The 23865-nt window shown below is 39.1% G+C and overlaps 1 protein-coding gene across 2 annotated transcripts in view; it reads right to left on the minus strand.

The window, feature by feature from the left end:
• The window catches only part of PLCE1 (phospholipase C epsilon 1), a 164860-nt gene that overhangs the window by 71560 nt on the left and 69435 nt on the right, over positions 1 to 23865 (minus strand). For both annotated transcript variants that reach the window (XM_074590283.1, XM_074590282.1), the window contains exon 3: positions 23344 to 23629. In XM_074590283.1, the coding sequence (XP_074446384.1) occupies positions 23344 to 23629 (286 nt within the window). The remainder of the gene's footprint in view (positions 1 to 23343; positions 23630 to 23865) is intronic.

Consider the following 23865-nt stretch of genomic DNA (forward strand, 5'->3'; position numbering starts at 1 on the left):
ATCCAGAGCTGCACTGCCCCAGGTATGATTTCTGCATTCAAAATATTATTTTGTCTGTGTCTTATTTAGAGTGAGCAAAACCATAGAAGTAAAATTAAAGCCCATGTCCTTGCTGTAATCCTTACGTACATCCCTGGAGAAACACAGGTACAATCTCTTAAATTTGGATTAAAAGAAATTAGGGCTAGCTATTGCAGTTGGACTAGATTATTGCTGTAGGTCCCTTCCAACTGAACTAGTTTGAATTGTTCTTTATATTATTTAAATTTTTTTCTTGTATTTGAAATTAAATTTTTATTCTATGTAGCATTTACATTTTTTTTTTAGTTGGAGTTAAACGTGGACTATCTTCAAAGCTAGTATTAATACAGTCACATTTATGAACTACCATAAAAACAATGTTGGACTACAGAGACACAGTCTCGTTGAGTTAAGCATGTAAGTCTTAAAGGACTACACTTGGAGGCAGTATAAAAGGTACTTTGGCTTAAAAATTATTTTAACAACTGATCTATGTCTTCAGCATTTATTGGTTGTGATGAAGAGGCATAACGAAAGCAATAGAAAAGGTTATACAGTGAAGAGAACCAGAAAGGGGTTTGCTCTTTCCCTGAGAAATATGGTATCACAGTGTTCTATGCGTGCTCTCAGGTCAAAAAGTTTATTACTTAACAAATACTTCATAAGAAAACTTTAAAAATAGTACAGCAACGTGTTTCTTCCACATACGTTCTGCAATACCAAAGAAAAAAGCAGCTGGAGATGCACAATAGCTGAAATCTGTGGGAACCTCAACCTCTAAGCGCGTCTGCCAATGCAGGTAGCCAAAGACACCTGGAGAGTATCTCAAGTATAAAACTACAGTACACAACATGCAAAGGGATCAGTGCAGGAAAAGCACAGGCAGCTTTCGTAATACACATTTATTGTTTTAGTTTGGGGTGGATTAGGGTTTGTTCTTTTTTCCTTCCTCCAGACATAGTCTTTCCTCCAAGCTCATTGGTCAATGTGTAGTATCTATTAAAACTAGATTACTGTAAACATACAAAAAATGTCCAATTAGTATTTTTCATGTAGGGTTAAAATATAACCCAGGAACCCAGCCTGAGAAAAGGAAAGCCTGTAACTACAGAGGAACAAAATAAATTTTTTGCTATAGCATTGTTTCAGAAGGGAAGTAATTCAGCTCTTTTCTTGTGTAGACTATTTCCCCCTCTAATTTGGAAAAAGTAAAACCGATCTCTCTGCCTAGAGTAGCAGCAATCCCCTTAATTACTCTTAGTCTCACATTTTTTTCCTAAATTGCAATTTGGAAGCAAGTTTACAGTGTAGTACAATACCTATTTGGTAAAGATCAATTACCTTAGCTAAATTTACTGAGTAAAGAAAAGGACTGCATAATGAGTTTGTAAAATTAAATGAAAGAAGCTATTCCTCATTTTAGAATCCAATTTCCAAATTTTAAAAGGTAATTTTAAAAGGTATCTTTTAATGCAAACATCTAATTACAAAAATTACCAGAAATCTTTCACAAGGGTTGTACCAGCAGGCATCCTTAACTAGTTCATTTTTCCCAGGAGAAGGATGATGGGAAGCTAAAGGAAATCCATATACTATTTTTATAAAGGATTAAAGTGATTTTACAACTTCCCATCATAGTAAGTCATGTTTGTGATGTTATATAAGTACTATAGCATGCCAGTATTTCTTTTAAGAAAGTATTGCTAGTAGTCAGCTATTCTTAGCAAGGCTTCTGGAATCACAAAGACTGTGCCCAGTTGAAAAGATGCTGAGAGGCGTTTTAAAAGGAAAAAGAGAAATAAAATTCAGCAAAACCTAGGTCAACATGATGAAAGTCCTTCCACTGACATATAGAACACATCAAATGCAAGGGCACTCAATTTCAGTGGCTATAGCAGTGACTGAAGGATCTGGCCATCTAGGGCTACCTCACCACTGCAGCGAGAGCCACATCAGCTGTGCAGTACAGGCGTGGCCAGGTAAGCTACCAGGTATCCATGGAATTTACTGAGGGCAACCCAGAATTTAGTGTAAATTGTAAAAATACATGTAAGAAGCAGTTTAGCTGGGTTAACATGTAACTCCCTGAGCTAGTTACTTGTCAGGTCAAAGGCAAACCTTGCATACATCTTCTAGCAGCTGATTCTCACGTTCAACATGTCCATCTATGACAGAAAGAGCACTCATCAAACCAAGTAATTTTCTTGACCGTACAGCCAAGAAGTCTAGAAATGGAAACACAGCAAACATTAATAAAATGTGTTATTCTTTGTAATTATATAACTGGTCAAAAGGATTTATCTATTTGTGAAATTATTACCTGTATTCTGTATAAAATTAAAGCTCTTAGCATATATTTAAAATATTTTTTTCAGGAAAAATATTTAGTATTCCAAACAAATAACTAAAAAAAGAAATGCTTCGCCAAGTAAAAAGTTAGTTTCTATAAAAGTATAATATTTTACTTCATAATACCATATTGTTTGAACATCCACATGTCATATATAATGCAATATCTTACACTCTTTAAATTTTTCGGTACATCTTTCTTGATAAGCTAGTAAAACAGCTTTTTCTGCCATATTCTCAGACAAAAGTCAGCAAACGTGCACTGCTCACATGCAGGTAAATCTTCATAAATACACATATAAAATTACTAAAGTCAAGAGGAAAATTTACCTTGATATATAAATTTGCAAATGCTGCAGCATCTTTTAACTTCCATGGAAGACAGTGGTGTGACCTAAAGTTAAGCTTATTAGAAATTCTTGAAACTTTTTCTACTCCTATACAAAAAGGTAAACCTCACTAAGCGAAAAACACAGCGGTATAAACAAACTAGAACATTTGAAAATGTACCAGAAACCAAAGAACTTATTGACAGAATAAACATACAACTGCATATAAATTTATAAAATTTCCATTTAAATAAATCCTCAAATTCACGTAGATTGTAGCAATCAACAAAATATGTGTAAGATTCTCAACTGCTCCAGATATACTTAAGTACATGCATTCACTCATATAAAGCACTCATAACGGAGAGCAGAGCACGAGCCACCAATTAACTCTTTTTGGATACTGCTTCTTTGATTACTTAACGTTCAGATCCAGTAAATTTAAGTAATTTCTTTGGTGAAATTATTTCTAGAGCTATATATCAGTGTGCAAATTTGTTAGAAGAATCAGCAAAAACATATTTCAAGCTTAATTATTTGTTAAACAGTAGAGTCTTACGAGTAAATGACATGGGCCTGGTCTCAGAGAATGTGACGGATTTCCTGAAAAAACTACAGCAATTGTCTTAACCTCTCGATTTGTTATTTCTTCATTTTTAAAATAAGATTAATAACAGTTTCTTAATATGATTAGCAGTTAGACACCACCTTTTTTTCTAAGCACTTCTTAATACCCTGTTTGGCTTGTGAAATTTCCATTCAGTTTCTACTAACTCTCTCAATTCAGTTTATTCCAATAGTCATGATTTAACCAGGCCAACAGACGCAAACCAAATAAACTAGCAAGTCACCTGCTGAAATTCACTGATGCCCTCAAAAGCTGTTTAAAGCATGCATCTATCTCAGTGGAAATGGTGGTGTGCTTAATAAAACCGTGACGTCCAAGAAAGAATCTATAGCCCTGAGGCAGCAGAAGTATTACGTAGCTTTATGAAAAGCACTCAGCACAATAAGAAGAACTGCTGAGAAGCCAAAACCGAAAAGATTTTGTTTCTTTCCTTCAGATGTATTTAAATGATAGAGTGGAGGAGCCTGCAGGATTTAGCCTTAGAACTCGAATCTGTTCGATGACTCGGGCGTTTAAGCCATAGAGGGATTAGTGGAATACAGCAAACTGCAGAGAACAGGGCAGGCACATGAATAGAAACTGAAAGAAATTAAACAATAGACTACAAAGCTATTAAATCAATCTTAACTTCATAATAGAGATTCCAACATCTACGACTTGCCTCAATATCAATTCCTTTTTCCTACTTCAAATATAAATGCTTTAAATAGACATTTACGCATGCAAGCTTTTTTACAGCCTCACTAGTGAACTGCTGTAGTTCTGCTAGGCTAAATCCTGCTACAAGCAATTATTTTCTATAATTGTTTTTGTTTAGTTCATGTCATTTGGGAATTAAGTGCAAGCTAAATTAACAAAGTTATACAAGATTGCGTTCAAGCAAACAGAGCATAGCTATATGTATTATACTGTTGTAACTAGCTATCTTGTTGCAAAAATGAAAGTATTTATTCCATTTGGTATTCACAGGATTAATACACTTACTACATAAAAGCTCTTATAAACAGTCACAAGACTTTTTAATGAATTCTGTCTTTGTCATTAGCTTTAGCAGATTATACTGTGTTTGCAGTCCTTTTCTAACATGAAAGCTTTCAAAATTAGTGATTTTGCTATCCAAAAGCAAACTCAAAATTGGTACCTTCTGAGATTACTTCCTCAGATTTTAAGGTATCTCCCCCTAGTCTGAACACTTCAAATGCAACTAATTCCTTCTCTACAAGTACATAGTAAAAATTAAAAGTTCCTCTTTCCCTTCCTTGTGGTACCACTGCTACGAGCACTGGGGTTAAGGTTTAAAATGGAATTTAGGCCCAACTTTGTCAGCAATATTGTTCACATAGTAAGAAAACAAAACAGCCAGGGAAATAAAACACGTCAGCCTTGCTTTGAGCAGAGTTGGACTAAATGACCAGCACAGTCACTTCCAACCCAAATGACTCCAGGATTGTTACATGGCAGTTTAGCATTTTACCTTACAAACTATCACTTTAGTGGTGAAGTAAAAAGTTTGAAGTTTGACTGTGAGCATCACTGACCACTGGAAGAAGCTGTGCACATGGATGGTAGTTCTAAGGCATCCTCTAAAGGCTGTACATTAGCGCTGCTGCCTTTTCAACTGCTGAGCTTCAAGCACAGAAAATTGGGTTTAAGTAAATGACGTCTTAAAAGGATGTCAGGCTGTAGCTAGAGGTCTCCATTGACATTATGCTTTACAATTCTATGAGCTGTCTTACATTCCCAAACAACATGCTCTTATTGCCCTCCTGTCTTAAAATTTGATGTGCCATCATCCATGCAATTACTAAACATGGGGTTTTTTGCCTCTCAGGTGTTCCCTTTCCTGTAAGATGTTTCTGAAAGTAGTCCCTCTGCATTCAGTCACACGCATCTCTCTTCTCGCCGCCTTTGCTGCTTTTGTCCTGCTAGTTATGACTGCCAACACCACCTATGTCCATTTTCTTCAAGTGACATTTAAAAGAAGTCCTTTTGGACTGGATCCCTCCTCTGTCAAATCCCTCTTTTATCACAATACCTACGGTGAGGTGTTTGCTGTTCCGGTCCATTTTATGTCCCACTCCCAGTAGACTTAAAGGACATCTGCTTACTTTCCCTTTACAGTAATTATTATCTATCTGAAGGTTATCATGTATGTCGAAAGCGCTTGAAGCTGGACTGTCAGCAATGACAAGACTGAGAGGACGACTGCATGGCTTTTACATGTAACCAATTTACATTTCCCTCCCAGTAAAACTGCAAACCTATTACCCCAACATGGCATACCTAACCAACTGACAGCTTGTGATGCACTATAACCAACAAGTGCTTTTTTGCAGGCTGTTCCCCACCAGTCCTCCCATGCTGACATGAAAAGTGATATAATTTTCTGCCCAGTAGAATCAGAAAACTGTTACTTTCATGATTCCATCAACTTTGTTATTGTAGCTATTACTGAGAAATAAAATATTATAATACTAATCTTATTCTACCATCGAACAACTGGCTGTAACTTCCATTCCTTCTGACGGCCAAAAGTAATGGAACAAGAATAATCATGTTTCTCTTTTTAAAAAATGCAGTGAATTTCCAAACTATGCAAGTATTGGGGTTTGGTCTTATTTGTAGCACCCAACATGGCTGCGGTTCTTTAACTTTCAATCATATGAGAGAGAGCTCAAATATGCAGGAACATATTCTGCAAGAGACTGCTGTAAATCAAACAAAATGTAAAATTATCATTTCCAGGCTTTTTACACAGCTTATGGAAAACACCAAGAAAGCAATTATGGTTTTTAAAAGATAATACATTTTATACATAAAAAGAAATATTTTTAAAAGAACGTATTTTTTGCAAAAGTGAGTACATTAAATGCTGAATCTCTGAACAAAATGTTGGATAAAATTATTTTATATTTGTGTGACTAAAATGTTTATGAATTTATATTGAGTTTATGTTTTGGCCAATCAGTTGATAGCCTTTTAAAAAGTTATATTCTCAAAATAAAAGTATCAACTTTTCATTCTGAACTATTTGTTCTTTTTAAATCAAATAATTCCACACAGACAAAACAAGACTGTTTTTTCCCCTTGATGTTCAAAAGAAGTTTTGGTTTTGTGGGGGGTTGGCTGTTTCTTTTGCATAAAAAAAAGTCTAGTATTTGTGGGGTTTGTGAGCAAATAGAAATCCTAGTTACAGATAGAGTTCTAGTTGTATCTCTGTATATAGGAATTTAAAATTGTTGTCTTTTTTTAAAGCAATTCACTCTATATATGGTTATAGAAAATTCCTGAAGTCTTTTCCTTCCAAACATTAAGCTTGTATGGAAAATCCTACAACCATCTTCAATACAACCAGTACCTACAGCCAGCACTTCTTTCTCTTTTCTGTTCCATGAACATATTCGAATGGTTTGTTGACAGCTTTTAGGAGGTTTTACATTCACAAATCTTTTACCTATGAGGTATACAAGAACTACGTGACATAATTCGATTCCTTTTGCTTCATGGAAGTCACAAAACAGCATATTATGAAGATCTGAAACCTAGAAGAAAATTCTACTTTTAATGTTAATTTGCTTTCTCAACTTGAGGACACTATCAAGCTTAATAACAAAACTATCTCATAGTTCCTCACCACAAATAAGTTCATAAAATATTCATTACATTTTCTCAGTCAAGAAAGTGCCTACAGTGACACAAAACCAGAACAATTACTATGATGTAATTCTTCTCAGCAAATATGGCAAAAGAATTCTTTTCTGACCACACTAACCATTTTTTGATCTTTTTAAGTTCAAATTAGTTACTGTACTGGATTCTTAGCTTGAGTTACTAATGCCATAATGGTTTATTGTGATTTTTTGTTAAAATTATTTTTGTTTAATTTATTCACCAATAAAAATGACATTTTAAAGATCTCTAAAAAGATCTAACAAGTCTTTAACCTACAAATTCTAGTATGACCTTGTGCAACACAGGATGGTCGAGTACATGAAAATGAACTCAGACGTTTGGCACATTACACCCTTCTGAGATTTGCAGAAGTCTCAATACGGTTCCAGTGGCTGAAGTTCCATAGATGGACGTAGTAGGAAATGGTAGTATTACCTACAAATATTCTACAAAACAAGTGTAGTCAAAAAAACCCCCATGTGTTTTAATGGCTTTAGGTATAGCTATTTTCAGGGTCAGAGCTCAACGACTAACAATGTTTCCAATCTGAACTCTTCTGAATTTCAATCTGAAACTTCTGGAAACTCAGTAGAAGAGCAATTTATTTGAAAAAAACAAAACCTATGAGAATTTTTAGAAAATGTCGGACATGTTTATGATACTTCAATAACTACTCCACTTTTATAAGGAAATATCCATGTTAAAGTAAGCTTTGCTCAATTTCTTTGCAGAGCTTTGCAATTTAGTTCTGAATAAGCAAATACAGGTGAACAACTTCAGATGAAATCTTCTTCAAGTCTAACAGTAACATATTAAAGGCATTCCAAACTATAGTTTTTCCAGACTGAGATTTCTCCCCCGCCAAGAAAAATGCTCTCAGAAGACACCACTTCTGCCTGTGTCAACATGGTTAAGTCAAAAGCTATGTATCTGTGCTTTACTCCAAAATACCAGAGGAAAGAGAAATTGAAATGGTGATTGAGGCGAGGAGAGAGGAGACCTAATACAACAGCATCAGATCTGTCCCCTTTCTAGGTTTGAACACTTTATAGAGAAAGCTGAAAATGTGCATAAAATCCGTTGTACCAAGTCCAAGGGAAATGAAGGATAAAAATATTTAATTGCTGTACAATTGTGCAGTCCTTAAAATTAATCACAAGAACCAATTCAAGGTACTTTCAGCATCCAATTGTATTTCTAGTTCTTCTATTGTTGTTTGGTATTTTGTAGGCAAAATATTTTCAGTTCATGCTTGATAAATCTCATGGGTAATTTACTTATTTCAGGATTATTAAAATGTGTAGTAATGCATTTTTATACATAACAACTATTTCCAAAGCGAACACTTAAACAATAGAAAACTATGTCAATAAGAAGTCCCATAAATAAATACGAAACAAATTATACACTAACAAAAATTCTCCTATCAGCTTATTTTCTAGAAAATGCTTGCATCATTTTACCTCAAATCGAACCTAAAAACATTGGTTATCACTGACTGAATAAAGGGATTAAAAACACCATTAATTTGCAATTAATACAAATACACTTCATATGGGGCCTTTTTTTTTTTCTGTGCTGTCTAAATCACTGAGGTGAAAATAAAGGGTTTGACAACCAATACAACCTTTCTATTGCAATGGGATCCTACCTCTCTGAACGGTGAATGTTTGTCATAGCCTTTAGCTAACAGACAGATTAGGGAAATGGGAGGGTTAGCACATAAAAGACATTCCTTTCACAGAGTAAAATTTTATTAACGTTCATTCAAATTACACATGCTACTTTTAAAAAAATGTAAATATACCTGTTTCTTTATGACCAGTTACTAGCAAAACATTTCTTTTATATGCTGCTATGCACTCATGTCATTCAGAAGGAAAAAAAAAAAATAATTAACGGACTTAAGCATCCACAAAACATAAATTGGTCACAAGTTACAAACTTGTATACTGAAGATTCAAGAACAAAAGCTTGCTCAAGAGAAAAAAAGCAGAAGTGGATTTACATTCAAAAATACATTACTAACTTGTAAAATTTGAGTAATTTATAAACTTTAGGGAAGAAAATAATTATCTGGTCCTTATACTTTTAAAAATTTTTACTATAGCTGACGTTCATATTTTGTCCAGGATTTTTTGTAACAGTCACTTATTTTTGTAGAATAAGAAACAAAGGAAAGTCCCACAACATAATTTGATATCAAAATAGTTGCAACGTGAATGAAATAAATGCAAAGTATACCTAAATTTCTTATAAATATTTATATTATATTTCATTTTGAACAAGTTGAAATACAAAATACACAGTTAAAACAGGGAGGATTTTAAATTCCTACTGTTTATATTTAATCCCTACTTCAGTTTCCACCTAGAAACAGTTTTAAGTGTCCTTAAAGCACTGTTATTAAAAGCAGACGTTATAGATCCAACACTAGATTAGAAACCCCTTACCCAATCTAATTCTAACTCTGGAAATAAAACTATCACTTTAAGTCCCTACACATAATCACAACTGTGTACTATGGGCCACAGAAATGCAAATCTTACCAGCAAAAGCGTCTTCCATTGAATCTTGGATTCCTCCTAAAAATGCCAGAAGAGCAGGTACTTCCAATACCACAGAAAGTCTGTACGCTGCACTTGTCCAAACTAACAGTCAGGCAACAGCTGCTCAGTTTAAAGCTACAAACTGTGGCAAAATGCATAACTGACATGCCTTGTGTAAGCCACGAAGAAGACATGCATTTGGCTGGCTCACTGAAAGGTCAGGTTACCCACCTCCCCAAATAAAAGCTGGAACACTGGGATTTGAATGGAAGGAAGTTTAGAAATTAAGGATGAACATACATCCTGCTAAGACTAAAAGCATTTGATTTTGACAGCAGAGTTATAAACAAGAACAATTTAAATTCTGCTGGATTTTTGTCTTTAAATATATTAAGAAATAAGTTAGCCTACATCCAAGCTTTTGTACAAGTTATATTTATATCAGTGTTGTTTAAACAGGCCAAGAGCAATAAACGAAGTTAGTTTTGTTTTAGGAAACTTCAGCTGAAGCATTACAAAAACCGCGCCATGGGTTTCTTTATTAGCAAATGCCTTACCTTTACAGCTATCATGCACTCTGCACTACAGTCTCTAATAAAAGGCAATAGCATTAGCTTTAACCCTAACAATTCTATGATTCTATGACTTAGGCAACAATCCAAAAAAGTTTCTACGAGTGGCAAAGAAGAAGAAAACCTCCCCAAGGCTTCCAGAAGTGTGATGAACTGTAAAGAAACTACAAATAGAGGGACTTAAAAAGCACAGCCTTTCAGGCTGCATCTATGTTAGTAAACTACATAGACACCAAAACTGCCTTGATCCCAGCAGCCATTAATATCAGGCTCTGGCATTTTTATCACGTCTCCCTCATTCTAACCTTAGCCTTGTCTACACACTGTGTACATCACTTTTACAAGCAGGAGGACTACATCAGTGAAAAGTTAGTTATGAAATTTGCTAGAGTAAACAAGACTGAAAAACAACACACTGCCACAAGAAACCTTTCTCCATTTCCCCAGGAAGTCTGAGAGAGCGATCCGTGCAGAACTGGAATGTGAGCAGTACACTTGGAGTCACTTTGTTTATACGGTGAATATATGTCTTGTCTGAAAAACCTCTACTGGAGGAACGATTGTGGAACCCGGCCAATGCATCATTATTTTTTCATTGACAATACCAGCATATTCTTTCTTAATTGGAAGAAAGACAATTTAGTGCTGTTTCCAACTGCCAGCTGAAAACTAGCATGCTTACATTCCTGAAGAATTCATGTTAAATATGATAACGTAAGGACCCCCATGGAGATACAGTATAGAATTTAAAAATTAATTTTATTTATAAATACGAATTCTATTAATGCTATCTCCCTACAAAAGCACAAAGTAAACCACCAGATTAAACATTTCTCGTCATTATAGGGTCAATCCTAAAGACTTTTCCACTAATTATAAAAGCAAATATCTGAAAACCTAAGTAAAAAATCAGAATGTTCTTCATTCTACAAAGAAGACTGTACAGTATATCTAAGAATTTAACCCCCAGAAAACTATGCCTAGGTGTAAATAAAACAGCATTTTCATGCAAAAATTGATTTACTTCTAATTTGTTTCCTAGAAACAAAACTTCAAGGGAATCTTTAGAGATGACTCTTGAGTCATCTTGAGGCTTGAGATCCTTGGGGTTTTTTGCTTATGATTGACATGCTAAAATAAACATACCCAAAAAGTTCCATTCTGCGCTTTAAAAGTTCCCATGGACACTACTTTTACAAGGCCCATTCAAACAAACTTTCAGACCTTTAAGATAATAAACAATAATAAGCGGTTTAGGGATTAACTATCTGCACTTAGAATCCCATTTAATTTTTTCTACAGACTAATGACTCTTCATAAAAAAAATAAGTAGTTTGATTATAAAACTAACATCACTTTGCAAAAACTTCTGCTCTTTCAGCTTCGTCCACAGGCATCAGTATGTCCTCCATTCCATTCCTCACAACAAATAGCAGTCAGACTCATTCTATGAATTAAACTCTTTTTTCTGCTGGTGGAAACAGCAGCCATAGACTACCCACAAAAATATTGCTGTAAGCAGAGACTCAGCTACACAAGTTAAAGGATCGTCAGTGTACCAAAGTGCCACATATATTATTGGAAATAAAATCTATACAAACCCATCTGAAACTCAGTTCTGTTTCTTAACTGCTTAGCTCTATACACTAGTTAGGAAATCCAGATCCATACAAACATGTACCGTCCTGTACCATGGAGTGTGATACCTGTTGTGCCAAAGGACCAATTTTACAGATTAAAACATTTGTAATTATTTTACTTAGATTACTTACACTAGTTAACTTCAGTCTACTCCCTGGAACAGTTATGTATCTTTTCATCTTGCAGCACTTACCTTACTGAACCCAGAAAGATGACTATAAGGACGAAATAAGCTATGCTGGCAGAGTTTAAGTCTTTGTGCCTAGAATGTATTAAACATGTTGGATTAAAGTAAGTTTTTGTTAAACTAATGTTGGCAAGGATCCTGCTTAAGTCCTTCCTCTACTGCCCTTGCTGTGACCAACCTGGCTGCAACCAGGCCTGACCAGAAGGTGACAGGTCTGAGAGACAGACTGCAGTGATCTTTCCGCTCTGACAGTTTAAGGAGACAACCATCATAGCCAGCTCCAGACAGTCCTAGGTGTCCCCTGGCTACAGCTGTCCTCTCCAATCTTTCTCCTTCTTTTGGCCATCTCAGCCTTTATCTGTGCTTCCTGCACGTCACTCCTAATCTGCACCTGACCAAATGACCTGCACTTGTTCCTGGTCCTCCTGATGTACGTCCTGGAGTCAACCAAGTAGCATGAAATTCTTGGTTTCCTGACCCACACCCTTGCCTCAGGCCACATTACCTACTTACTGTCTGACATATCTTCTGGATTTGATCTCCTTTCTTACATCGTGTTGCCTGACTCATCTTCTTACCTTAGGTTCTCAGCCTGAGACACCGTTTCATCTTTCCAAATCTTAATCTCAGCTCATTTGGCTTTATCCCTCACTTTAGCTAGTCTTAACCTTTAGGCCCAAAGGTTAAGCAGACCACAGAGCTGCTAAATCACGTCAGCCTTCCTCAGTCTGTGCACATAAAGCCTGTACCGCTCATGACTTCCGACATACAGCTGTCAGACAACAGCCCCAGCTTCCGGCATCATGGAATTCCACCAATATTGTAATAATAAGCCTTGTGCAGAGGGTACAAGTAACAGCAGTGGGAAAAGCCACAGAGACTTGGATCCTGTTTGCTGCCCAGACTTTGCTGATGGCAAAGTCTGATTACAGGAAAAGGTTAATCTCTGAATCCTGAGGGATGAATGAAGTAGCTTTTCTTAAGATCAATACAGTCTGCCTGGATGTTCACGACAAATTAGTTTCCTTCTGTTCTTGGTTAAAAATTGTCATTGTCTTATCAATGGGTTCTGAGTAACCTTTGTCTGGAAGATGAACAAGAGTAATCAAGGAAGTCGTCTGATATATATCACTTAAGAAAGTGCCATCAGACTTAAGCAACTTTGAAAGATGCTAAAGTGAAAAGAATATTGATTTGAAATGTTTGCTGTCTGCTCCATCCTCAGACACCTCTTTTTACTTTTCTTAGATTACACTTTTATTACACTTCACACTTAGATTATTCGCATTCTTAGATTACAAAGCTACAGATACTATCCTTGCAATGGGGTTCAGGGGCGGGGATGCAGAAAGGACGGGTACAAGTTTCTTCCCAGCAATGACTCTGGACACAGGCATCAAATACAAAGCACAAACATTTTCACATACCCTAGTTCCTTCCTTAAGATTTAAAAAAGACCCAAACCTTTTTTCCATTTTCTGTAAAAAAATTGTCAACACCACATGAACTCTGACAATGACTGAGTCTACAAACATGATTCCAGTGAAAGTTCTGGCCCATTAACAACTATGAACAAACTTCTGTAACAATCAATTTGTAAGAAACAGAACAGGCTGAGAAGCAGGATTTCCTTTCTCCAGGAAGAAATCTGGTTTCAATCCAAATCCCATTGAAAGACACTCTCAAAACGTCTTACTAACCAGAAATTCTGTTACATGTGGAGGTGCCAAAACAGTGCAGTGAAATGTCTTCGGTGTTACTACATGAAGATTACATTCTCTGTAGTAACAAAGATGCTGACAAGGATGTGAATGTCACTGACCAGCTGTGGGAACTTCAGGCATCTGTGGTTCCCGGGAGTCCACCCTCAGACTGTCCCTGTGCTACTGGGACTGGAGCTGCAGCTCCTCAGCTGGGAGCCGTACCGCTCTGTGAGCCATCGGAGAGCAGGGCTTGCAGGCTCACTGCTCCACACCCAAGAGATGAGTCTTCTACAGAGCAGGCCCTACATGAGCTTTTAAAGACTCTCAGTCCCCCATCCACATGACTGAGAATTCTGGCTTCAGAGGCTCCTCTGGAACTAACAACACTGGCAGCTGGTCTGCCTGCAAGATCATTCCAGCCCTGGGGACTCAGAGCATTTAGGGTCCTTAGCTACCGAACCAAACCTTAGAACAGTATTCCCTAGAGTCGGACTACTTGTGACTGTAAGGTTCATTGCTCAGGTCACTAAATAACTCCTGAAGGATTGAACATGAAGAACTCACAATATGCTCAGTGCTAGAGAGACAAAAAAAACAGGAGCACAGCCCAGCATTAGGGACTCTGTGTTTGCAGGATCCTTATTTCCAGGGCAGATATTGCATAAAATCCCTAACTCCAGAGCGTATAAGGTTTTGAGAAGTCTTCCTTTTAAATCATGAAGGACATTCACCATTAAAGTAATGGGCTCCTCTTTAAACGGATTATGCAAGAGAGCGCTCAACTATATCTCCAGGAATTGCAAACATTTTGAAGGAAAAGTAGTGGAACGTTGTCTCGTCCAGAAGAGGTCCACCAAACATAAATCTGACAGATCTTCTCAAGACTAGCTGATACAGACTGGTTTTAATAAACAGATTCACTTCCACTTTTGAAGCTTTTTAAGAACTGTCTCGAAAGTCGTTCCAAGTGCAGTAATAATTACTCCAGAGTTGACAACCATCTAAATTGTGTCCACAGTTTCATGTCCGTACTGAAGCTTAACTCATAGCAAAGCTGAGGAATGGTTTTGCATGGTGAGATACACATCTACTTGACATGGACCTTGCTATTATGTTATATGTCTTTGGCACAAGACACAATCTCTATGTGGGCTGCCCCTTAGAGCAATTCAGAAATCATGAAGTGTGGAATTCAGTAGCCCACCCATTCTTGTTTCATATACATTATTAAAAGACCTTTTTCTTCAAATCATTTGTCACTAGTAATTTTAGAATAAGACGCATATACAACCCTCCTACTGCCAAACATTTTACAAAATAAAACTAGAATTACTAAAATAATCCATATTTTTCAATCAAATAAAAATAGAATCCTCTTAACTTTAGAATGTATTTGCATAATGCCTGCACAAAGGTAATGATCACAACATCCTTCTAAGTTGGAGAGATACGGACTTGATGGGTGGACTGTTCGGTGGATAAGGAACTGGCTGGATGGTCACATCTAGAGAGTGGTGGTCAATGTCTCGATGTCCAGATGGAGAGGGGTCACAAATGGTGTCCCTCAGGGATCCATACTGGGATTGGTGCTGTTCCAACATCTTCATCAATGACATAGTGTGATCAAGTGCACCCTCAGCAAGTTTGACGACAACACTAAGCTGAGTGGTGTGGTTGACATGCCAGAGGGACAGGATGTCTTCCAGAGGGACCTGGACGAGCTAGAGAGGTGGACAGGAGCAAACCTTATGAAGTTCAACAAGGCCAAGTGCAAGGTCCTACACTTGGGTCGGGACAATCCTTGCTATCAATACAGGCTGGGGGATGATGTGATAGAGAGCAGCCCTGCGGAAAAGGACTTGGGGGTACTCGTAGATGAAAAGCTGGGCATGAGCCAACGATGCGTGCTTGCAGCCCAGAAGGTCAATCGCATCCTGGGCTGCATCAAAAGAACCATGGCCAGCAGATCCAGAGAGGTGATTCTCCCCCTCTACTCTGCTCTCGTGAGACCCCACCTGGAGTACTGTGTCCAGCTCTGGAGCCCTCAGCGCAAGAAGGACACGGACCTGTTGGAGCGAGTCCAGAGGAGGGCCACGAAGATGATCTGAGGGCTGGAGCACCTCTCCTATCAAGACAGGCTGAGACAGTTGGGGTTGTTCAGCCTGGAGAAGAGAAGGCTCCAGGGAGACCTTATAGCAGCCTTCCAGTGCCTGAAGGAGGCCTACAGGAAAGCTGGGGAGGGGCTGTTTGCAAGGGCGTGTAGCAATAGGACGAAGGGCAATGGTTTTAAACTAGAGCAGGGTAGGTTTAGATTAGACATTAGGATGAAGTTCTTTACAATGAGGGTGGCGAGACACTGGAACAGGTTGTCCAGAGAGGTGGTGGAGACACCATCCCTGGAGACATTCGAGGCCAGGCTTGATGAGGCTCTGAGCAATCTGATCTAGTTGAAGATGTCCCTGCTTACTGCAGGGGGGTTGGACTAGATGACCTTTAAAGGTCCCTTCCAACCCTACACATTCTATCATTCTATGATATGTTTAAATAAAGTACATGGCAATGTACTAAAATATTAATCACAGCATGTTTTAAACACAGTTGTAAACCTACGTTATAGGTAAACATTTTGATGAAGTCCTATTAAGTCATTGTACTGAAATGCATAACACATATACAAATATCTAAGGCAATTTAGAGATCTCTGACTCAGGACACAACTTGATAAAATGATGCACTCAGTGGCACTACTAGGCCAAAGTGACTTTGCCCTTTATTGTTCTCCTCTTTTACAGGATTTTTTTGAAGTTAAATCAGTTTCTAGGAACAAGAACCCAAGAAGAAGAGAGAGATGATCAAAGCTGATGCCAGCATTGACACTTACCATCAGTTCAGAGCCTCAGTAAAAGTTTACACAAACTTTTATTCTAATACGCAAGAGTATTTGTCATTGTCTAACACTGTAAGTAGTAACATGCAGTAGAGCGAGACTTCAATAGCACCTTTATGTAGCGCATCTTTACAAGGTAAAGATCTGTTGAACTGGATCCACCTCAATAATGTTTTCCCATAATTACTTCATAATAAATCACCACTTCTTTCAGCTTTTATTCACAATGGTTTTAGGTATTACAACATTTATAGGACACAAAGGAAGTCTGAGTTCAAATTTCTGAGTGGTAGAACACTTAGTAGATAGTTCAAGAATTCTTTTATTTATGCTTATATAACATTGCAAATTACTTTTGAAGGTATTTTAAAATAAATCTATATAATCTTGTTTTCATAATTCATTCTAGTTCCACCTATGTCAGTGCTATTGGTCTTCGCATTTTCATTTGCTAGTGCTTTCTTTTATTTGTTTCAAGTAATCAACATGCTTTCTGCCATTGGGCATGCCTACATCTGTAGAATGAAGTATGGAGCAATCACGCTCTAACTAGCACCATCTCAGCTAGTAACATCACCAGAAAAGGTCATGTTTAGAAGGATTATTAACTGAGGCTGCCTAAATTTTTTTCAAACCAACCACTATAGGGGATTTCCCTGCATCATGACATTACTCCAGTTCAGGTCTGAATAAGTCAGCAACAGGTCAAGTGTCTCTACACTGCACTATCCTGCACAAACCAGATGTCTATAATTTCCTTCTTTCATCACATCTGTGCTCTCCTGCACTTCCATCAGGACCTTTATGTTTGAATCTTAGATTGTACTAGGACATCTTCCTAGATTGCAAATCCTTTTTTAAGTACAATTTTAAAGGAAAAACTGTAAGACATGTTCTAATACAAAAATGAAAAAATAAATTAAATACAAAGACCTGAGAACCTATGCTTTAAGTTTTTGTGGAAGCAAGCCAACACTTGAAAACCTGTCCTGTCACAGCTTGTGAAACACAGCAACAACAAACATTTGCTATTCCTGATCACAACAGTAGAAACAAAATCAGAGAAGGCATCTTCCCTCCATTCTTCAACAGGCTGAGCAACGTGAAGAAACCTAACCTAAAAGATATAATGCTAATTTCCTGTTGCTGATACTAATTCAGGGCAGTGCAAAGCACTGAAATTACTGCATGGGCACTCACAACCTCTGACTGTGAAAGCAAATATTTATTTTCATCTCCCTGGTCTCTCTTAACTTCGATATACTGCTGTCTTGTCTGAGAAAGGCTGGTAGGGCCCTGATGAAATGCACAACAGGTCTCCAAACCGCAAGTGCTGATGGAAATATCGCCTTCACTATTGTACTGGTTTTGGCTGGGTCAGAGTTAATTTTCTTCAGGGTAGCTCACATGGGGCTATGTTTTGGATTTGTGACCAAAACAGTGTAGATAACACAGGGATGTTTTAGTTATTGCTGGACAGTGCTTGCACAGCATCAGGCCTTTTCTGTTTCTCATGCTGCCCTGCCAGCAAGTAGGCTGAGGGAGCACAGAAGTTCAACGGGGACACAGACAGGGCAGTTGACCCCAACTGACCCAAGGATATTCCATACAACATGACGTCATGCTCAGTAATAAAAGCAGGGGGAAAGAGGAAGAAGGGGGTACATTTGGAGTTACGGCGTTTGTCTTCCCAAGTAACCGTTACACATGATGAAGTTCTGTTTTCCCATAAACAGCCAAATATCTGCCTGCTGATGGGAAGTAGTGAACAAATATTTTACTTTCTTGTATGAGCAGCTTTTTCTTTATCTATTAAACTGTTTTCATCTCAATCCATGAATTTTCACACTTTTTACCCTTCCAATTCTCTCCCCCATCCCTCCAGGGGATGGGGGGCAGTGAGTGGCAGCATGGCACTTAGCTGCCTAGCAGGGTTAAACCACAACTACTATTAAACCACAACACGATCAATAGATACCCTTTTCAACATCTCCAAACAACTACTAAGTGAAGCGTTACAGTGATATGCTGTATCCTGTGATAAATCCTCCACTGCATTTGACAACAGAGTTGTTACGCATGTTAATTAAAAGTCCTCAGGTTTAGATGAGATTAGCTTACCTTTGATGTTAAATCCATCAGTAAGAGAGGATGGCAGACAGATGAAAATAATGTTTTTATCAATCTGCACGGACAGGACAATTTTCTTTCTTAAAAGGTACACACCCATGAATGATAACTGCAGCTCTGAATTCAGAATACTGCTGGATTCCTTGCTAATGCTAATGTCTCAGTTAATAACATCGCCAAGTAACACTCTGTAAATGTTTTCAGAGAAGACTCTGTTACGATAGCTTTGTCATTTCTTAGCTATATTGAATCACTGTGATATACCTGAACATGGACATCCAGAAAACTGCAACACTCCAAAGCTGCAGCACATCTCTTCCTCACCAGAGACCACTACAGTAAGTCATACCTAGACAGTAAATCAAATCTCTACAATAAATCAAATCTCTACTGTCTACACAGGTTGTCTGTGGAATTGCAATTCTTTGCTTTTTCTTTAAGGTCTCACTTGCTTGGCCTCAGAATACGACAACAGAAGCACACACCATGCAATACAGGCGCCACAGAGATCCCCAAACTAGTGCAAAGTGTGCTGTACACAGAGCACACGCATGCAGTCATTAGCTCAGGCTCTATAAAAAGATACAGCCATATTAGCATGTCAGTGAGCCTGAGCTAATTGCTGCTGGTTCCAGCTTCAGAACTCAGGCGGAGCCTCCAGCTCTATGGTGACAGTCACTAGCTGGGCTTTTCGGGCACTGCAGCAACATGCCCCATGGAGGATGACATTTGTACTCAGGGGACAGAGCATTCTTAGAGTCTCGATCAGGTCTGGGGCATCAAAACCCTGTGCTCCCTTCTCCCACTCTGTAGGAAGAAGGTCCACCACACTGCACCACTAAGTACATGGCTCAGTTCTTTAATCTTACTTTCCAGAGCTGTCACAGGAATGCGCATGTTTGTTTTTCTTAAGCACTCGTCTCCCAGGAACAAATAAAAATAGAAAAAATAATAATAAAAAGGAAACGCCCTACCAAAATAGGACACTGTACTGTACGTACCTGTCCCTCACAGACAATGAGGGTATGTGAAGCTAGTAATGCTGCTGAACATACTGCTGAAATTCACTCAGCTGCTAGTTTGTCACCTCTACCTGTTCTCATACCATTTTCGTGCCCCTCTCTGTCATTCAATTCACCTGAAGAGAGACTAATTCAAACTAGAAAGGGACATTCTGATATAAAAATAAGACAACCTGATCTGAGCACAAACTGTATCATTATTTACTCTACAGACAACTGAAGGTAGCCTCGCAAGCGCAGGCCCTGGTTCTCATGGGGGACTTCAATCACCCCGATATCTGCTGGGAAGACCACACAGCCAGGCATGCACAGTCCAGGAGGCTCCTCCAGTGCATTGATGACAACTTTTTGACACAGGTGGTACAGGAGCCAACAAGGAGAGGAGCACTTCTAGACCTGGTACTGACAAACACAGAGGGATTGGTGGAGGACATTAAGGTTGGGGGCACCCTAGGTTGTAGTGATCATGAAATGATTGAGTTCAGGATCATGGGTACTATCAACAAAACAACAACAAGAAGTAAAATTACAACCTTGGATTTCAGGAGGGCTAACTTCGACCTCTTCAAGAAACTGCTTGGAGAGATCCCGTGGGCTAGGGCTCTGGAAGGCAAAGGGGCTCAAGAAAGCTGGTTGATATTCAAAGACCACTTCCTCCAAGCTCAGGATCGGTGCATCCCTAAGAGAAAGAAATCGGCCAAGGGACGCAGGAGACCTGCATGGTTGAGCAGGGAGCTTCAGAAAAAGCTCAAGTGGAAGAAGGAAGTTTATAATAAGTGGAAGAAGGGACTGACCCCTTGGGAGGATTACAAGAATGCCACCAGAGCGTGCAGGGATGAAACAAGGAAAGCCAAGGCCGCCTTGGAATTAGACCTGGCTAGGGACATCAAGCACAACAAAAAGAGCTTCTACAAGTATATTGGAAGCAAAAGGAAGACCAGAGAAGTTGTAGGCCCACTGCTGAATGAGGCAGGAGTCATGGTGACGGAGGATGTGGAGAAGGCAGAGTTACTGAATGCCTTCTTTGCTTCGGTCTTTTCTGCTCGGCCCAGCCCTCAGGAGTCCCAGGCATTGAATAAAGTAACAGGGAAAGAAGACGACTTCCCTTGGGTTGAGGAGGAGCGAGTGAGGGACCAATTAGATCATCTAGATATTCACAAGTCCATGGGCCCTGATGGGATGCACCCGAGAGTGCTGAGGGAGCTGGCAGAAGTCATTGCTGGGCCGCTCTCCATCATCTTTGAAAAGTCCTGGAGAACAGGCGAGGTGCCTGGGGACTGGAGGGAAGCCAATGTCACTCCAGTCTTCAAGAAAGGCAAGAAGGAGGAGCCGGGGAACTACAGGCCGGTCAGCCTCACCTCCATCCCTGGAAAGATGATGGAACAGCTCGTTCTGGGTGTCATCTCAAGGCACGTGGAGGAAAGGAAAGCTATCAGAAGTACTCAGCATGGATTCACCAAGGGGAAATCATGTCTGACTAATCTGATAGCCTTCTACGATGGCATGACTAGATGGATAGATGAGGGGAGGGCGGTAGATGTGGTCTACCTTGACTTAAGCAAGGCGTTTGACACGGTCTCCCACAGCATCCTCATAGGGAAGCTTAGGAAGTGTGGGTTAGATGAATGGACAGTGGGGTGGATAGAAAACTGGTTGAAAGATAGAGCTCAGAGGGTTGTGATTAGGGGCACAGAGTCTAGTTGGAGACCAGTGACGAGTGGTGTTCCCCAGGGGTCAGTACTGGGTCCAGTCCTCTTCAACATATTCATCAATGACCTGGATGAGGGGATAGAGTGCGCCCTCAGCAAGTTTGCTGATGACACCAAGCTGGGTGGGGTGGCTGACACACCGGAAGGCTGTGCCGCCATACAGAGAGACCTGGACAGGTTGGAGAGTTGGGCAGAGAGGAACCTTATGAAGTTCAACAAGGGCAAGTGTAGGGTGCTGCACCTGGGAAGGAACAACCCCATGCACCAGTACAGGTTGGGGGCAGACCTGCTGGAGAGCAGCTCAGCTGAAAGAGACCTGGGAGTCCTGGTGGACAACAGGCTGACCATGAGTCAGCAATGTGCCCTTGTGGCCAAGAAGGCCAATGGCATCCTGGGCTGCATCAAGAAGAGTGTGGCCAGCAGGTCGAGGGAGGTCATCCTCCCCCTCTACTCTGCCTTGGTGAGGCCGCACCTGGAGTACTGTGTCCAGTTCTGGGCTCCCCGGTTCAAGAGGGACAGGGAACTGCTGGAAAGGGTGCAGCAGAGGGCTACAAAGATGATTGGGGGACTGGAACACCTCTCTTATGAGGAAAGGCTGAGGGATTTGGGTCTCTTCAGTCTGGAAAAAAGACGGCTGAGGGGTGACCTTATCAACGCTTATAAATACTTAAAGGGTGGGTGTCAGGAGGATGGGGCCAGGCTCTTTTCAGTGGTGCCCGGGGACAGGACAAGAGGCAATGGGCACAAACTTGAACATAGGAAGTTCCACCTAAACATGAGGAGGAACTTCTTTACCCTGAGGGTGACAGAGCACTGGAACAGGCTGCCCAGAGAGGTGGTGGAGTCTCCAACTCTGGAGACATTCAAAACCCGCCTGGACATGTTCCTGTGTAACCTGCTCTAGGTGACCCTGCTCTGGCAGGGGGGTTGGACTAGATGATCTCCAGAGGTCCCTTCCAACCCTATGATTCTATGATTCTATGATTATTTGTCTGTAAATATAAGTTCAATATCTGCACTAGTTAAGCAACTGCACTGAGAATTCTGTACTGATTTTGTCATATTCCTGTAAAATTTTCAGCTAGCCATAATATCCACGATTTATTCTCCAACTGTACAACTGAGACACTACATGCTTTTGTTACAGTACATCAGATGATGACAAATCCCAAAATGCTTGAGTACCTTAGGAAATATTCAAGGCATTAATAAAAAATGAATTTAAAACGCAGTTACTATTCTGTAAAACACCCTGTTTTAATGCGATGAATTTGTACCAAGAATGCCTTTGTCCTGTTTAACTTCAAAACCTGACCAAACTAAATCACAAAATGGTATTCTTACTGCACATGAGGATGATCAGCATGGAAAGTTAGTACATAACATCCATCCTCCAATATGTGTTTTCCACATGGACAATACCCATGTTATTTGAAATGATCCAGTACTGGAAAGATGATGGATCCAGGAGAAGACCAACAATCGGTCAGTAATGAATTGTACATACTTACCACACAGTGCTATGCTGACAGCTAGCTGTATAATGAAAACAATAATAACTGAGTATATACCCCTTTCTCAGCAGAAGCACTTGGTCAATGAGAAATACTATACAAAGAAACACCCTAACAAAAATGACTTAGGCATTAACTTTGGATGCAGACGGGAATATTTCTAAAAAGAAAAAAAAAAACAACTGAAAAGATTTTTGTTTTGTAATAAGAATCTTTTCAGTTTTGCATGCATTTTTATTTTATTAAACTAATTTAGCTAGTCATTATGGCACATTATGATTGCAAAGGAAAAACTTTGAAAACATGAAAATCTTTTTTATCTGTTAACTTCATATGTGAGTATATAAACTACAGAATATTACATAGCAGTATATATTTTGCAGTACATCCCATACTTAAAGTGGACAGGGTTCAAAAATTAAATCATTACCTTTAAGCATTGTTCTTCCAGTTGATCCTCCGAAGATATTTAAAAGACCACTTCTTGCTCCTAATGATGTAGTTGCTTCTAGTAAAGCACCAGTTATATAGTTAGAGAGTGCAGTCCTCTGTAAAGTGGCACGATATTGACAGTATGCACCTGTTACACATGGTTCTACACAAAACCCACCATCTTTGCATATACGGTCTGTAGCAAACGTTGGGAGCTTTCTCAGAAGATAAGGAAAATATTCAAAAGCATCTTCTGCTCCTTCTTCTCTCACTGTATTGAAGATCTGTGAAGAATGCAAAAGCATGAACTGTTAGTTCATTTACCTAAGATAATAAACCGAACACCAACAAATTCCGAAGTAGCATGACTTGTAAAGTTCAACAGCCTCTGCAAAAAGGCACTGAGTTAAAACACTGCATTTATGCATTAAACCTGAAATATCTATGAATCCAACACCGATTTGCGAAGATTTTGAGATGCGTTCGCAAGCCAGATATTTAAATAAGATGGCATTCTGGC

This window comes from Larus michahellis, chromosome 6 (genome assembly GCF_964199755.1).
Source record: "Larus michahellis chromosome 6, bLarMic1.1, whole genome shotgun sequence".
Lineage (NCBI taxonomy): Eukaryota > Metazoa > Chordata > Aves > Charadriiformes > Laridae > Larus > Larus michahellis.